Here is a 15,542-nt window from a genome sequence, read left to right as displayed (position 1 = left end):
AACTATATTTTAGATCAAGTGGAAATAACAGATGTAACAGAAACATCTAACTGGAACTCTACCTTACACCAGTCATGAAAATTAACTTCTAGAATAAACTGTAGAGAAAAATTTCCTTGACACTGGTCTTGGTAAGTGATTTTTTTTTGGGGGGGGCGGGGTATGATACCAAAAAATACAAGCAACAAAAGCAAATATCAACAAGTGGGACAACATCAAATTAAAAGGCTTCTACACAGCCACTGGCCACTGTGGCTCAGTTGATTGGAGCATCATCATGTACACTAAACTGTTCAGGGTTCGATTTCTGCTTAGGGCACATACCTAGGTCAGGGAACATATGGGAGGCAACCAATTAATGTCTCTTTCTTACTTCAATGTTTCTTTTTTCTTTCTCTCTCTCCCTTCTTTTCTCTCTAAAGTAAATAAACATATTTCAAAAATTTTAAAGATTTTACTTGGCAAAAGAACAATCAATAAAATAAAAAGGCAGTTTATGATATAAGAAAAAAATATTTGCCAACCATATATTTGATAAGGGGTTAATATCCAAAATATATGAAGTACATACACAACAGCTGAGATATCAAAATGTATCGAAGTACAGACATCAATACACAACAACAAAAACCCAATCTTTTTGTTGTTGTTCAAGAAGAGTTGTCTCCATTTCCCCTCCCCATTCCCCTGCAACTCCAGCCACCCCCTCCCACCCTTGAGCCTACCCCCCTTTGCCTTTGTCCATGTGTCATTTATACATGTTCCTTGATGACCCTTCCCCCCTTTCCCCTTATATCCTCTCCTACCTCCCCTCTGGTTACTGTCACTTTGGTTATCTTTTTTTTTAAGATTTATTTATTTATCTTTAGAGGGGGAGAGAAGGAGAGAGAGGGAGAAATATCAATGTATGGTTGACTCTTGTGCATCCCCTGCTGGGAATTGGCCTGCAACCCAGGCATGTGCCCTGACTGGGAATCGAACCACCATCCTTTGGTTCACAGGCCCAGGCTCAATCCACAGCTACACCAGCCAGGGCTGTACCATAGTTTTTTGATCCATTCATTTACTGATGGGCACTTAGGTTGCTTCCAGCATTTGGCTATTGTAAATTGTGCTGCTATGAACATAGGGGCACATAGGTTCTTTTTAATTGTTGTTTCAGGATTCTTAGGGTATAATCTCAGCAGGGGAATGGCTGGGTCAAGTGCAGTGCTATTTTCAGTTTTCTGAGGAAACACCATACTGGTTTCCACAGTGGATGCACCAGTCTGCATCCCCTCCAACAGTGTGGTAGGGTTCCCTCTTCTCCACAACCTCATCAGCACTTCTTATTTGCTGATTTGATTATGATGGCCATTCTGACTGGTGTGAAGTGGTATCTCACTATAGTTTCAACTTGCAACTCTCTGATGGCTAGTGATGCTGAGCTTCCTTTCAAATGTGTCTGTGCCCTTTGTATGTCCTCCTTGGAGAAGTGTCTGTTCAGGTCCTTTGCCCATTTTTTAATCGTAAACAACTCAATTTTCAAAACTGTCAGAGGACTTGAAGAGACTTTAAAAAAAAATCTGATTAAAAAGTGGACAAAGGACCGGAGTAGACTTTTTCCCAAAGATATCAAAACAGCTACCAGAAACATGAAAAGTTATTTAACATAACTAATTTCAGAAAAATGCAAATCAAAGTGAGATACCAAAGTAAGAAACAACAGTGAGATACCACCTCACTCTTATTAAAGTGGCTATTATCAAATAAGTGCAGGCAAGGATGTAGAGAATTGTGCATTGTTTGTGGCAATGTAAATTGGTGAAGCCATTATGGAAAACAGTGTGGATGTTCCTCAAAAAGTTAGAAATAGAGTTACCAGGTGACCCAGCAATTCCACTTCCAGTTTTATATCAAAAGAGATAAAATCATTATCTCAAAGAGGTATTAGCACTTCCATATTCATTGTAGCACTATTCACAATAATCCAGACATGGAGAAGATAGCAGCAAAGATGGCAGCATACATAAACATGGTACTTGCATCCTCCCACAACCACATCAATATTACAACTAAACTACAGACCAATGCCTGAAATCTAGCTAAGTGGAAGTCATACAAATAAAGATCTGAAGAAGAAGCCACATCAAGAGAAGACATGGATGGGGCTGGTTCTACACCCATGTATGCAGATAAAAATTGGGAGAGGTATCTCAGCTGTGGATCAAGAGGTCCCAGACCCACACCAGACCCCTAACTGAGTTTTTCAGGGCCAGTAAGATAAGTCCCTGTAACTTCTGGCTGTAAAACCAAACTTGGATTTTGGCTGAGTGAGACTTAGGGCCGCTGGATCCCCAGGCATTCCTCTTAAAGGGCTGGCACACAGACTTACTCACTGATGGACCCAAGATAAAATTGAGATAAGCAATTTATCAGATGTAGAGTTCAAAACAGTGGTTACTAGGATGCTCAAGGAACTCACTGGGTACTTCAACAGCACAAAAAAAGACCCAGGCAGAAATGAAGTTCAGAAGCGAAATGAAGAAAAAATTATGGGGAATCAACAGTGGAGTAGATGAGGCCAAGAAATAAATCAATGATTTGGAACACAAGGAAGAAAAAAACATTGAATCAGAAAAGCAAGAAGAAAAAAGAATTTAAAAAAATGAGAATAGGCTAAGGACCCTTTGGAACAACTTAAAACATTACAGCATTTCAATCATGGGGGTGCTGGAAGAAGAAAAGAAAGAGCAAGAAATTGAAAACTTATTTGAAAAAATAATGAAAGAAAACTTCCTTAATTTGGTGAAGGCAATAGGCATACAAGTCCAGGAAGCACAGAGTCCCACACAAGATGGACACAAAGAGGCCCACACCAAGACACATTATAATTAAAATTCAAAGGTGAAAGATAAAGAGAGAATCTTAAAAGCAACAAGAGAAAAGCAGAAAATTACCTACAAAGGAGTTCCCATAAGACGGTCAGCTGACTCCTCAAAAGAAATTTTGCAGGCAAGAAGGGACTGGTGAGAAGTATTCAAAGTGATGAAAATCAAGGACCTACAACCTAGATTACTCTATCCAGCAAAGGTATCACTTAGAATCAAAGGGTAGATAAAGTGCTTCCCAGACAAGGTAAAGCTGAAGGAGTTCATCATCACCAAGCCATTATTATGTGAAATGTTAATGGGACTTATTTCAGTAAAAGAAGATCAAAACTATGAACATTAAAATGACAACAAATTTACAATTATCAATGACTGAATCTAAAAAACAAACTAAGCAAACAGGCAGAACAAAACAGAATCATAGATATGGAGATCATTTGGAGAGTTATCAGTTGGGAAGAGGAAGGAAGAGAATGGGAGAAAATGTGCAGGCATTAAGTACAAAGTGGTAGATACAGAATAGATGAGAGGAATGTTAAGAACGGTATAGGAAATGGAATAGCCAAAGAACTTACATGCATGACCCATGGATGTGAACTAAGAAGGGGAGGGATTTCCAGAGGGAATGGGGGTACCAGATGGAAAGGAGCAAAGAGGGGAAAATTGTGAAAACTGTAATAGCATAACCAATAAAATATATTTTAAAAATGAATTGTGACAGTAGCAGTACTATAAATGAGCCAGAGACAAAATCTTCAGGGAATAAAGCAGAGCGAAGGGGATGAGGAGTTGGGTGACAGCAACAAGGAGGGCCTGTGGCAAAAGCTGAAATGTCAAAGCTGCATTCAAACTGAGATTGACCTCATCCTCTCTACAACATCTTGCAGAAATAAGGGTTGTTTTTCCATGTTTTATACAGGATGACACTGAGAATCACTAAGTTTAAGCAGCTAGCTTAAAGTCCCTCACTCAGGGAGCTCTGGCCAAGATGGAGGCAAAGGTAGACATGCTTTGCTTGCTCCCACAACCAAAAGAAGGACAACCACCAATTAAAAACAAAAAACACCCCAAACTACCAGAATGTTGAACTGTACTGAAGCCCAACAACCAAGGAGTTCGAGAAGAAACATTCATCCAGACTGGTAGGAGGTGCAGAGATGTGCAGCAAGGGCAGACAGGATGCAAGGCAAGGTAGTTGCTAAGGAACCAGGCAGTTCCACATTCATGTGCAGATAATCTGGGAGGAACAACTGGGAAGCAAGACCACACAACACAGGAACCCAGTGCTGGGAAATAAAGCCTCAAAACCACTGGCTGTGGACTTCCACCAAGATGGAGGTGTAGGTGGAAACACTGTGCCTTCTCTCACAACCAAGTTTAAAAAGAACAAAGTTTTAGCAGCAAAAATGCAGCCAAACCACAGAAAATTGAGCCCTATGGAAGTCCAACAACAACAAACCCTTCAGCCAAACTGGTAAGAGGGGCAGAGCCAGCAGCAGAGCAGGGTTGGGCAGGAAAGATCCACCCGACCAACCCAGAGTGGGTGACCCAGGAGCGCAGGCAGCTGTGGGTGAATCCCAGGTGTGGAGTAGCAGCGGGCAGACCCACTGAGGGCGTAAAGCGGAGGACCCACTGAGGGCTGACCACAGTCACACATTTGAGCGCAGATAAACCTATGAAGGAGCAAGCAGTGAGACGGACCACACAGGCCCCAGTGGCAGAAAGCAGCAGAGGGGACTGCTATTGTCCTTTCTGACCCTGCCCCCACATACAGCGTCACAAACCAGCAACCTGGGTGGCCCCGCCCTGATGAACTCCTAAGGCTCTGCTCCTAATACATAACAGGTGCGAACAGAGCAAAACATTATGGCTCAGAACAACTCAAAGCACCAGAGCCCATAATTCTAAACAATGAAGAAATAGCTAAACTTTCAGATGCACAATTCAAAACACTGGTGATCAGGATGCTCACAGAACTGGTTGATTTTAGTCACAAATTAGAGGAACATATGAAGGCTAAACTAATTGAAATGAAGGGAAATGCACAGGAAACCAATAGTAATGGAAAGAAAACTGGGACTCAAATCAAAAGAGTGGACCAGAAGGAAGAAAAAAATGACCAAACAGAAAAGGATGAAGAAACAAGAATTCAAAAAAATGAGGAGAGGCTTAGGAACCTCCAGGACATCTTTAAACGCTCCAACATCCTAATTATAGGGGTACCAGAAGGGGAAGAGGAAGAGCAACAAGTGGAAAAGTTATCTGAACAAATAATAAAGGAGAACTTCCCCAATCTGGCAAAGGAAATAAACTTCCAGGAAATCCAGGAAGCTCAGAGAGTCCCAAAGAAGTTGGACCCAAGAAGGAACACACCAAGGCACATCATCATTATATTAGCCAAGATTAAAATGAAGGAGAGAATCCTAGAAGCAGCAAGAGATAAGAGGACAGTCACCTACAAAGAAGTTCCCATCAGACTGTCAGCGGATTTCTCAAAAGAGACCTTCCAGGCAAGAAGGGGCTGGAAAGAAGTATTCCAAGTCATGAAATCCAAAGACCTACATCCAAGATTGATCTATTCAGCAAAGCTTTCATTTAGAATGGAAGGGCAGTTAAAGTGCTTCTCAGATAAGATCAAATTCAAGGAGTTCATCATCATCAAGCTCTCATTATATGAAATGTTAAAGGGACTTATCTAAGAAAAAGAAGATAAAAAAATGAACAGTGAAAGGACAGCAAACTCACAGTTATTAATAACCACACCTAAAACAAAAGCAAACTAAGAGGACAGCTAGATCAGAAGCAGAACCATAGAAATGAAGATCACATGGAGGGTTAGTAACAGGGGAGTGGGAGGAGGAAAAGGGGGGAGAAGGTACAGAAAATAAGTAGCATAGACGGTGGGTAGAAAATAGATAGGGGGAAGGGCAAGAATAGTAGGGGAAGTATGGAATCTAAAGAACTTGAGACACGTGGTCATAAACTAAATGGGAATGGTGGGGGAGGGGTGTGCAGGGTGGAGGGAAATAAAGGGGGGAGAATAGAACAACTGTAATGGCATAATCAATAAAATATATTTTTTTTAAAAAACCACTGGCTATAAGAAACCTGTGGGGGTTGCAGGAGAACTCCCAGCCTCACAGGAGTCTGTTGGAGGGACCAATGGGGTCTTAGAATGTACACAAACCCACTCACCCAGGAATCAGCACCAGAAAGGCACAGTTTGCTTGTGGGTAGCAGGGAAAGTAACTGAAAGTAGGGCAAGAGCCAGGCAAGTGGCACTGTTCCTTCTTTGACCCCCTCCCCAACATACAGTGTCAAAATGCAGAGCAGTGGGTAACCCCTTACAACGTAACAGAGGCACATAGACAAAGAAATATGACCCAAATGAAAGTAGAGATCAAAACTTCAAAAATAGAACTCAGCGATGAGGAGACAGCCAACCTGTCACATACATAGTTCAAAACACTGGTAATCAGGAGGCTTATGGACATGATGAATACAGCTGCAAAGTAAAGGAACAAGTGAAGGTTATACAAAGTGAAACGAAGAAAAATATGTGGGGAACCAACAGTGAAGCTAAGGAAACCAGAACTCGAATCAACAATTCTGAGCAGAAGGAAAAAATAAACATTAACTGGAAGAGAATGAAGAAACAAAAATTCAAAAAAAAAAAAAAAAAACAAGGAGAGGCTTAGAATCCTCTGGGACAATTCTAAATGTTCCAACATCTGAATCATAGGAGTGCCAGAAGGAGAAGAGGAAGAGCAAGAAATTCAAAACTTATTTGGAAAAAATAATGAAGGAAAACTTCCCCAATCTGGCAAAGAAAATAGACTTCCAGAAAGTCCAGAAAGCTCAGAGTGTCCCAAAGAAGTTAGACCCAAGGAGGAACACACCAAAGCACATCATAATTACATTACCCAAGATTACAGATAACAAAAGAATGTTAAAAGCAGCAAGAGAAAAGGAGACAGTTACCTACAAAGGAGTTCCCATCAGACTATCAGTTGATTTCTCAAAAGAAACCTTGCAGATAAGAAAGGGCTGGAAAGAAGTATTCCAAGTCATGAAAAGCAAGGACCTACAACCTAAATCACTCTATCCAGCTAAGATATCATTTAGAATGGGAAGGCAGAAAAAGTGCTTCCCAGATAAGGTCAAGTTAAAGTAGTTTATCGCCACCAAGCCCTTATTATATAAAATGTTAAAGGGACTTATCTAAGAAAAAGAAGGTCACAAGTGAGCAGTCAAATGCCAGCAAATACAACTATCAACAACTGAACCTAAGAAAAACAAAAACAAACTTAGCAAACAACAAGAACAGAAACAGAATCCCAGAAATGGAGACTCGTGGACATGAGCAAATGGGAGGGAATGCTGGAGGGATGGCAGAGTGCAGGGCAAAGGGGGATAAAGCGGAAGGGGAAAATGGGACAACTGTAATAGCATAATCAATAAAATATACTTAAGAATAAATAATCACTCAGGGAATGAAAGTTTAAACCATTAAAAATTAGAATTAGAAATGACAGTGAGAAGGAATTATGCTGCCTCTGCTCTCCACATATGCCAGGGACACATCACCCCAAAGGACCTTTCCCTCCAAAATTTCCCCTTCCTCACCCTGGGGAACTTCTCTTTGAACACCTCCATACAAAGTACTAATCATGGGAGTGGGCTCCCCACAGCTCCATCCTCTCTTTTAAATAACAGGGAAAATTGCCTCCCCAGTTTTCTCTCTTGTGAGAGTACTCATCACCATCTTCCTCCTTCTCTACAACTGCCATTCACTTTAGAATCAGGAAGCACATTTCTGTCACCACCACCAGCTAATGCTGATATGCTACCAACCACAAGACTCCAGGTCTTGCCTTGTCTATACCCCAATGCAGGGCTCTCCAGGAACAGACATTACCAGCTCTGAGTCTCATGCTTCACAAGACTTGGGTGGCTTCTAATGCAAAGACATTCTATTCATTCCTCTGCTGACCCACCCCACATCTTCCTCCTGAGGTTCCTGTCTCTGCATCAGGCACCATTGCAGAAATCAACAGTCATACAGATGTGTCTTTCTTTCATCATTCCCATTGCCATTTCGAACCCAGCAGAAGCAAGAGACCAATTTATCATCTGGAAACTGAAGAACTAAATATTAGTGTCAAAGAATAAGACATGCAGGTAGGCTTTTTATTTCATTGCCCTCAGGAAAAAGTGATCTTACAAATGAAGGTCACATTCTAGAATACCAACTGAGGTGTGGGGACACGTTATAGAATACTTTTTAAAGCAGATTTGCCTTCTGGATGCTTGAGGGAGATCATGGGAGGGAGTGTATATGTATATACATGTGCTGAGCTGTTTTTGGGAATTTGTGCATACGTGTAATAAGGATGCTCTCTGTTACATTTTATTATTGTGTGCCTATGTTCAGAGTGTGGCCTGTTTGGAGGGAAGTGGTTGAAAGCTTGCCCGACTGAACTGTTGGTATGTGTCTATGTAATCCCAGAATCAGAAAATTTGACTTTTATAACTCAACATCTCTAGCACCATTGGGCCATAAGCCTGAATGTAACCTCTTGTACCTTATTCATCTCCAACATGACCCCAATGTTATAAAATTGTCTAAAAATGGAAGTCAAGCTTTGCATGTACCTTTATCCTCCACAGTCCCTAGTATAATAAATAATATAGTCTGGTTTATTTTTTAAAGCAAGGATCTTGGAATTAGTCAGATTTGGATTGAAATTTGGATAAGCATTTACAGAATGTGACCTTGGGCAAGTTATTCAACCTCTATTATTCTTCTGTCTTCCTCTATAAAATGGGAACAATGCTTAATTCTCAGGTGAATAAAGATTGGTGTTAATATATGAAAAGGGACATAAACTTACATATTAGTCTGTCATTATCTAGTTAGGACCCCTCTAAAAATCTGTTTCCTGATCTGTGAAATAAGGATAACAATAATTAACATTTATTAAACACCAACTATATGCCAGGCACTCTTCCAAGAGCTCTATGTGTTTTACCCACTTAACCAATTCTATTTTAATATGAGGAAACTGGGCACAAAGAGGTTAAGCAACATGCTCAAGGCTGCTCAGCCAGGAAATGGCAGCATCAAGACTTAAACTTGGACAGTCTGACTCTCAAATCCTTGTTCTTAATCACAACAAGTAAAATTTCTTTTGCCTAAAGAGGATATGACAGAACTATATAAACATGATGTTTTGTTGGGTGGAAAAGAGTTTTTTCCTTAAAAATAGGAGATTGTAATTTTTAAAGTAAGAATAGTGAATATGATATTTAAAAGAGCATGTCTTTGTAGTGAAACTTGTCAGGAAACATGCAGTAGACAGATTTGTATATGACTTTCATCCATCACATTAATCATTATGGTTTTTGTACCATTAGGATATTTGATTCAGCATCACTCTCAAGAGTTAAAATGTTCTATGTTCCCTTCACAGAACATTTCTTTGAAAAATATTTATTGAAATCAGAGCCAAGAGGATAGGACAGGAAGTTTAGAAGGCATGTAGTTCTAAGTCCTTCTTTTACACAAGAAAACAGTGAGGTGAAGGGAAATAAAGTGCCTTCCCCATACCAACTAACTGGCCCAAGGCAGTTATGGTAGATGGAACCCAGTTCTCCTGACTTCTAGTTTAGTGTTCTTTCCTCTACTCCGCTGACTCTGTTTAAAGGTTGGTATGCACGTTCTGGTCTCTGTTGATCATAATCATCACACCAGATTGTAAACAGGAAGGGCATGGGCATTGGAAGCAGCCTAGGAGAGAGACTTACCATAGATGAGAACTTAATAGTCAGCAGTGTGATGGGTTGTCTTAATAGGAATAGAGCACCTGAAACAAGGTGTTGATTGTACCCAGCCTGGTTTATTGCATTTATTTGTAAGCACTACACAGTTTCAAAGAAGGGGTAGGGTAGCTCAGAGCGAAATCTGTCTTCCAATACCTGAAAGACTATCATGTAGGAAGGAGATTAGGTTTCTGCATTGGCCCCTAGGAGTACAACCAGGAGCAGGGAAGCAGCTGAAAGAGAACTGATATGGAAATCAGACAGGTCTGTGTACAAGCCCTAAATTGTTCACTTGCTAGAACAATTTAGCCTTTATGAGCCTAAGTTTATTCATCTATAAAATGGGAATTCTGTCTCCCTCCTGGAATCTAGTAAATACAGTAACTAAACTATGCTAATATATGTCTATCTTCCTAAACTAAGGGTTCAGGTCTGTAAATGAGATTATAATCCATATGTAAGCATTGTACGTATTCCATCCCTTTCCTCACCTGACCCCACATGCCCAGGTTTTCTTTTGCTTGCAGGGGATAATATCGCCCTTTTATATTTTGTCCTTCCAAACATTCTTCTGGGAGTTTTTATCCTTTAGGCCAACCACAGCACAGAAGAGCACTTCTTCCTGCTAGGTTTCTTTCATGGGCCCTCCTCCAGCCTATTCTCTTCCCTCTGCTACCTTCTGACCTGCTCCTGCACACATCCATGCACTATTTCCTCTGTCACTGGGCCTGGTAGAGGCAGGCTTCACCATGAGCATGACGCTGAGGCAGGTGGCCACCCACTGTGCTAGCCCAGCTCTTCTTGCCTCAAGTCTGCAGCACGCTGGCTGGTGCCTCCTGGCTGGGTGGCCTCACCAGCCTCCTGGCTCAAATGGAGCTCCTGTGAGTGCAACCGCTGTGTGTGCACAGCCAGGTGGACAACTTCATCTGCGAGCTGTCTGAGCTCCTTAGGCTGGCCTGCTGAAACATCAGCGAGCACCAGATATTCACCACCCGCGTGGTCATACCAGTGGTGCTGTCCACAGTCATCCTGGACTCATATGGCACCGCGGCCCATCCTCTATGGGGCATGTGGTCCAGCAGGAACTGGAGAAAAGCATAAAGGGTGTGGGGTGGAAGGGACACATGCGGATTCCCACCTGACAATTTAGCTTGGCCATCTGCACCTACCTGCAACCCACATACAGCTACCACCGAGAGCGGGGCAAGGTTTTTTGTTTGTTTGTTTGTTTGTTTGTTTGTTTTTGCTTTTGCTTTTATACAACGTAGTCACACCAGCCCTCAACCCACTCGCCTACACCCTCAGAAATAAGAAAGTGTGGGGGGGGGCAGGCAATGAGGAGGCTACTGAGAAGTCACTCTGTGGAGACAGCAGGTTGGGCTGTACTTGACTCAGTGGGGTATGGGAGAAAGTGTTAGCCCAGGGCCCAAGGATGGGAATGCCCACTGGAAACTTAGTTTATCCTTCAGGCTATTCATTTCTGTATGAGCATCTACAAGATTTGTCATCAGGAAGTCTAAGGTATTAACCCTAGCGGAGATTCCTTCATCCTATTAAGAAAATGTTCATATGCTGAGAAAAAAAATCCCCATGCCCTCTATTATAAATGCAGATTTAGAGATGGGGAAATGGCCCTCAGGCTTTCACTGAGGCTTATTCACCTCAGGCTGATAAAGAGAGAAAGCATGATTTTGTGAAGACCTTTCCAGTCTCAGGAGACAGTGTAACCACCTCTCGAGAATCCATATGCTGGTAAGATGACAAGTGACATGATACTTAGCTTTAGTTCTCTCCCTGTCTGGTGTAAGACACCATGAAAGACTCCCTGGTGTCTGCCATCAGAAGTCCTCCAAATTGACGAGGAAATCATAGACTCTGCCTTGCAGGAGACCCCACCCATGGTCTCTCATATAGGGAAACCAGTTCAATCTAATGCCCACCTAAGACAGGTGATGAATGCCCACCACAAAACACTTGTCCCATATGTTTGATGAGAAACATCCATCAGTGTAGTTTATGCTGAGTAGGTTGAGAAACTCTTCAAAGAGGTGGTTCTTGAGCAAGATTTAAAGATAGAAAGGGACTAGACTGGTGGGGAAGAAGGTAGACATGTCTCGGGTTGCGAGAAAAATGTGCATGTGGCCAGTAAGGGAACATGAGAGAAGGACAGTAGGACAGAGGAATAATTGAAGGGCATAAGATGGAGAAAGGGACATGATTTCCCAAGAGAGAACCTGGTAGTGAAGAATCCAGAAAGGAAAAAGCTCTATTAGCCAGAACCTGGACAGGGTGTTGGGTCAATTCAGAGATCAACCCCTAGACCCCTTACCCAAACTGATACCTCTAACCTAGAGAGGCCCTAAGGCAGGCAGGGCAAACATTGCTCCACAACCCCCCACCTTCTAGAAAGTGCATTCCCTCCTGAAGAATCTGTAGCCAAGAAGCACCAACCCCACAGAGCAAAAACTCCCTTGATCATCAGGGAAAATATATTTCCATGTCCTCCATAATCCCCAGAAATTGGGACCATTTTTAATTGGGTACAGGACAGAGAGAATAAGAGGGAGCATGGTGCCAGGTTTCATTTTATAACAAACAGCTTTGAATAAGAAGAGGGGAAGTACTGTAGTTTAATTTAACTTCTAAATTCTTTATTAATTAAATTGTGATCGTGTCAGATTGATTAATTCACTTCATAATAAATGATTTCACTATTCTCTATAAATAGAAATTCAATTTGGTTCAACAGTTATCTGGTAATATGATAGGTAAAGCACTGGCTTACACATAGATGGAAACAGAAATAAGTAGAACATTGATCCCAGCCTAAAACTTACTATGTTTTTGCATAGTAAAGGCAACAGGAGTCTTTCTATAAATCAGAAGGAACCAAGAAAGTATTAATTGTTAAGCTGGCTCTGAATGCTATCTGTAATATGCCTTAAAAATTTATTTTCTGTTCTCAGAAATACACACAATCCTGCCACTTAATTATGTTAGAATCAAAGAATCATAGTGTTAAAAAGTATTCTGCAGTTTAACACCCACCTCCAAATCTAATCTTTCTATTGATTTCTTTCTCAATAGTTTTGAGAAGCCATCAAAGGATGTGGCTGTTGAGTAAGAGATACAAGGAAATAAGCTCTTTTGCTCCTACTATCACCCTATCCCCAGGATAGTCACCCCCCAATGCAGTGGTATGTCAAGAAGAGTAAATTGCCCCTTTCGATGCCATAATTTGCCATGGTGTTCCCATCATGTAGTTTCTTTCCATTGCAAGTCACAATCTGCTTCTCGGGAGTCACACCAGTCTTGGTTTTGATCATCTCTTTCACCTCAGCCACAGAGCTATGCCTTCGCACATGGAGGAGGTGCCTCTGGCCCTCATCACCTGACTCAACCAGAAATAAGGGCAGTTCCTCATCACTGGGCTTCACCACCTTCAGAGTGAGATGGATGGTTGTCTCCTTGTCAATTCCATAAGATGATAGCTTCCTGCGAGGCTTTAGGATCTTTGAGCCTAGCAGAAGGACCTGATCCTGCACAGGAACCTTGGTCTTAGATCGGACATGTTCATTGATCTTCTTCACTTTGTCATCCAAGTTGGCAGTGAAGGTCATTGATTCCCATTCCTTAGAATGAACATTCACCTGGACAATGAAGACCAACAGACATTTGCCAAGAATATCTGCCAAATTTTACACCCCACGTTCCCTCTCCTGAAATTCTTCTGCCCTTCTTTGTCTGTCTGGTCCTCCAGCTCCTTCAAAACAAGGAGCTGGAAACAAGGAGCAAGAAAGGGTGTGGCTCACCCTTTCTTGGAACTTCTCTTTTGGAATTCTGAGGTTATAAGTCAAACAAACAAACAAAAAAAATCAGTCCTATTCCTTATAATTGTACCTCTTATCCATACCAAAATTGTCATTAGTAATTTCCCACCACATTTACCTGCTTCCTAGCCAAATAAAGTTTGTCAAATATTAAAAACTAAATAGAAATACAAACCATCCAAAGGTGTACACAAGGCTCTTAAAATAATTCCCAAATAGAATCTCTGAGATTTGGCAGCCGAATCAAGTATGCACAGGGTTGCCCTCCATGACTACTGTAGAAAAAAACCCTGTACTTTAGTTTTTTTAATATCTCATTGCTTTATAATAATGACACATATTAAAGTGACACTAGGTTCAATTATATTTGTTCATCTGTGTTTCCTGTGGGGAGTGGTGTATTTTTCTTTTTTCTTTTTATTTTAATTGTTCAAGTACAGTTTTCTGCCTTTTACTTCCATCCCAGCCCACCCTGGAGCCCTCCCCACCTCCCTCCCATTTCCACCCCCTCCCCTTGTTATTATCCATGTGACCTTTATACTTGTTCCTGCAAACCCTTCCCTGAAATTCCCTCCCCTCTCCCTTCTGGTCACAGACTCATTTCCTGTGTTTTTATACCTACCCATTGTAAAATATGATCTAATTCTTTAATTAAAACAGGGCCTCACTCACAGAAGATAGGGACTCTAAGTCTTCAGAAGCTAACCCCTGTGCTGTCCCATGAAAGCCTTGGAAGACCTCTCTCATGCTCTGTTAAAAAAATAGATATATATCTTCCCTATTTAGAGGTCACAGGCATTTCTTCACTGCACTGTCACCTCCGTGCTAGGCATTGCCCTCATTTCAGGTTCTGTTCATAGGATACCTATTCTCATATAAGGTAATGTATCAGCTCATTAACAACTTAGGATAAATGAGTTTTGTGAACCTCTCTTTTGAGAAGAGAAGGAATTTTAAGTTTAAGAGTCCTGGACACCTAAACGGGGTAAGAAAAAAACACCTCCAGAGAATATTTCCATAGTTTCAAATTTTGCCAGCCATATTAAGCACAAAGCCCAAACCTACCTCTTACATTTATCCCTCACAGTGGCCAGTCCAAGGCCTGACACAAAAGAAAACTCAGGAGCCAAATAGCCAGCTTTTCTTCACAGAAACTGCCTTCACGTTCTGGAGATATCAGTGCTTCTTGAAGGCCTCCCCTTCAAAAAGCCTTCCCAGCTTCCCCATCTCCCTGAGCACTGTGCCCCATCCATTCCTAAGATCCCCATCTCTTGAAGGTGCTTTCCCTGTCCCCATTACCATTATCAAACCCCAACTTACACAGAGGCAGGAAACATTGGAAGCCATCTCTGCAATCAAGGGAGCAGCAGAAACCAGAGACTGAGGAAACAGGAGACATAAAGAGGACTTTGCATCCAGCTTCTATATAAGCAGCTGAATTGGAAATCCCCTGCATGTTTGTCTAGCTTTCCGGTGCCCTTTGGTCTCGAATGGTCTCATGAATTTTCTTTCACTTTTACTAGGGTGAGTCAAAAAACAAGAATACTTTCTGATCAAGCACTTCTCCCCTCAGCCAATCCATGTGTCCTCCTTGTTCTGAATATCAAATGGTCTGTTGAGAATTTTTCCCTATTAACAACGCACCACTACCACTCTTCACTTATGACTGTCCAGTCTGTAGCCCTGTGCCCTCAGTGACTAAAAGACCTTTAATACTTATGGTCTTTTCCTGATGCACCCAGGAGAAGACAGGAGACTATGATTTGGGCACCACACCAAATCATAGGGGTGCCAGAATCAGAGGGGTGTCAGAGTTGGTATGGAGTGGTGGGACCATGAGCAGCCTATTCAGACTGTCTTGGCAGGATGTGTGAAGCATGTCCTGAGAAGACATAGGATAAATATCCCTGGTTCAGTCCTGTGGAGCCAACTGCTATATTACTTTGGGCAAACCTGTTCACCTCTTTAGATACTGGTTCTTTGGTCTATTAAATGAGATAATTGAAGAGGGCTCCTAAGT

General features: G+C 41.7%; 1 protein-coding gene across 1 annotated transcript; it reads right to left on the bottom strand.

Moving 5' to 3' along the window:
• Positions 1-9,749: 9,749 nt before the first annotated feature.
• UBD (ubiquitin D) lies at positions 9,750-14,992 on the bottom strand. Its single transcript, XM_037167088.2, has 2 exons — positions 14,843-14,992; positions 9,750-13,342 (listed from the first exon to the last, which is right to left on the bottom strand). The coding sequence occupies exons 1-2, from the start codon at positions 14,867-14,869 to the stop codon at positions 12,872-12,874; spliced, it is 498 nt and encodes a 165-aa protein (XP_037022983.2). The 5' UTR covers positions 14,870-14,992; the 3' UTR covers positions 9,750-12,871.
• Between the last annotated feature and the right edge of the window lie 550 nt (positions 14,993-15,542).

The sequence above is a fragment of the Artibeus jamaicensis genome, unplaced genomic scaffold, assembly GCF_021234435.1.
Source record: "Artibeus jamaicensis isolate MK-2021 breed Jamaican fruit bat unplaced genomic scaffold, CSHL_Jam_final contig_469, whole genome shotgun sequence".
Classification (NCBI taxonomy): domain Eukaryota; kingdom Metazoa; phylum Chordata; class Mammalia; order Chiroptera; family Phyllostomidae; genus Artibeus; species Artibeus jamaicensis.
Note: the sequence above shows the minus strand (reverse complement) of the source record. Positions and strands in the feature narration are given on the sequence as shown.

What these genes read in the sequence shown, in the direction of transcription:
- UBD (XM_037167088.2), bottom strand. Translation starts at nt 14,869, where the DNA reads ATGGCTTCCAATGTTTCCTGCCTCTGT. An exon ending in CCAATGTTTCCTGCCTCTGT is followed by an intron (nt 13,343 to 14,842) that starts GTAAGTTGGGGT and finishes TTCATTGTCCAG; the next exon opens with GTGAATGTTCATTCTAAGGA.